At 30.7% G+C, this 2,082-nt stretch overlaps 1 protein-coding gene across 3 annotated transcripts in view; it reads right to left on the reverse strand.

Moving 5' to 3' along the window:
• The window catches only part of LOC109546161 (protein slit), a gene marked incomplete at its 3' end in the record, with an annotated part of 191,607 nt that overhangs the window by 9,518 nt on the left and 180,007 nt on the right, over nt 1-2,082 (reverse strand). For 2 of the 3 annotated variants that reach the window (XM_048668235.1, XM_048668234.1), the window contains 3 exon segments: nt 53-124; nt 1,236-1,307; nt 1,946-2,017. In XM_048668235.1, coding sequence (XP_048524192.1) covers nt 53-124; nt 1,236-1,307; nt 1,946-2,017 — 216 coding nt within the window. 3 annotated transcript variants of the gene reach the window in all.

Raw genomic sequence — 2,082 nt, forward strand, 5'->3', positions numbered from 1 at the left:
CGTGCGAGCAAGACATTCAATATGTATATTAAAATGCCTGCATTTTACTTACAAACGAAACAAGTTAGAAACGGGAACAAATAAGTTGTCAGGAATGTTTTTCAGATTGTTTCGATTCAGGCGTCTATAAAAGAAAATGAAATGCGCTGTTCAGTATACGGATGTAGATTGCTATAATTTTACTTAAAATTGCGTCGGAAACAAAACTTCAATGAAGTAAATTTAATATTTCAAATTATTAATATATTTCAACTGCGCCATTGGCAGGTCAATGGGTATCAACCTCCCGAGCGAAGAGGCTGTATAAATGCCTCGCTTTATGAAAATAATGCAAAAACAAAACGAGGAAAAACGCGCTTTTATTATTACGAAAAACCATTGAAAAGTGCTTTCGCACCCACACTCCATTTTGTTTGAAAGATAAAACACGATTTAAATGACATTGTTATACCGTGCTGCAATAAAAACGTACCTTAAACGTCCAACTATCGTTTCGGATATTAAGTGCTCATGTTTGTTCGAAGCGTAGAGGTGGGAGAGCCCGGATGATATATGATTTTGGAGATTTTCCGAGGCGAGGCTAAAATCGTCTTAAAACTGCAGAAACATCACCAGCTGATTTAATCGAACAATCTTACAAACCCGCAATAAATGTCCCAACACTTTGTGTTTAACGAATTTTATTAATAATTCTAAGTTCTGATCAGGCATGACAGTATTGCAGTTTATTTTGAGTATGTTAGTTAAGCATTTGAAGCTCCGCACTCAACATATGTTTAAAATTTTATTAACTTAGATTTGCTTAATAAAAGGAATTTTTAATTTGAAAAATTCAATCACTCAATTGGAAATCACATTTCCTATTCCGCTTTTCAAAATTGCATACAATGAGCGAATACATTTAGCGTATAAAGCTAAATATTATACATTTAGGAAGCAGAGGCATTTATTACAAAAAAAAATAAATCCAGGCTATGCAGGGAGCTTTTAAAGGAATACTATAATATAAAACACCGACGACCTCTGAACGCGAAATCCTGATTATATTGCTTTAATCTGTTAGTATCAAGATGACCTAAGAGTAATAGGAATCGATACAGCCATGCATATTAAAGCCCATAATAATCCTCTTAATACTAAACTACTCAATTTGATAAAGTTTTTAATTTCCGTTTTCAGACGCAATTTTAAGTATCTTTTGCTACAATATCCGATATAGAAGATCAGTTACTTACAATCGTTCTAAACTTGTAAGATCCTGAAAACAATCCTTATGGAGATTTGTTATTTGGTTGGCTGAAAGTTGCCTACAAACAGAAAACATAACAAAGTAAACCAAATTAAAATATAAATAGGTAGTTGATGTCTAACATTCCGAAAGCAGCTTTGTTAAAAGAATACATTTCAGCAAAATTATACAGTAGCAAAAACCAGAACGTAACAAAGATGTACATAAACAGAACATCTTTTTAAATAATTAACTGCTATGTTAATATAAATACTTCTTAGTAATAAAACTAGTAAGCAAACAAATCTTAAACAAAATTTTATCATATTTACATTCAACATAGGTATTTCACACATTTAAGATATTTATTATAATAAATAAAATAAAGTAATACTCTTGAAATGTTGCGATATAGTTAAAAATGCATAAATACAATGGGAAGATTTAATCTGACGACATAGTCAGAAAATCATTTATACATTTAGTCTTATACCGCTTTCTATAACAGCTAGTTAATAGTCTCAACCTGTCCTAATACTTGAACCCGACAAGAAGTAATTTATAAGATACAAAACATTGTTATAAAAATTCAAGCTAGTAGAATGTGTTTCAATTGACATTTTCCACGGAGCTTAATAGAGTTAAGTCAGTTAGAGTTGTTTGCATTTACATTCCATTCTTATAAAAATGCGAATTTATATTCTCTAAGCCACTTACAAAATTTTCAGTTTTCCTAGATCTTGAAAATCGTATTCGTAGATGGCAGTGATATTGTTCCCTTGAAGATCTCTGAAAAGAAAAAAAATACATTAGCACATATTCATTTTATATCACATTGATAGTTATTTATTATA

This window comes from Dendroctonus ponderosae, unplaced genomic scaffold (genome assembly GCF_020466585.1).
Source record: "Dendroctonus ponderosae isolate FM_Combo_2020 unplaced genomic scaffold, Dpon_F_20191213v2 Dpon_F_20191213_7, whole genome shotgun sequence".
Lineage (NCBI taxonomy): Eukaryota > Metazoa > Arthropoda > Insecta > Coleoptera > Curculionidae > Dendroctonus > Dendroctonus ponderosae.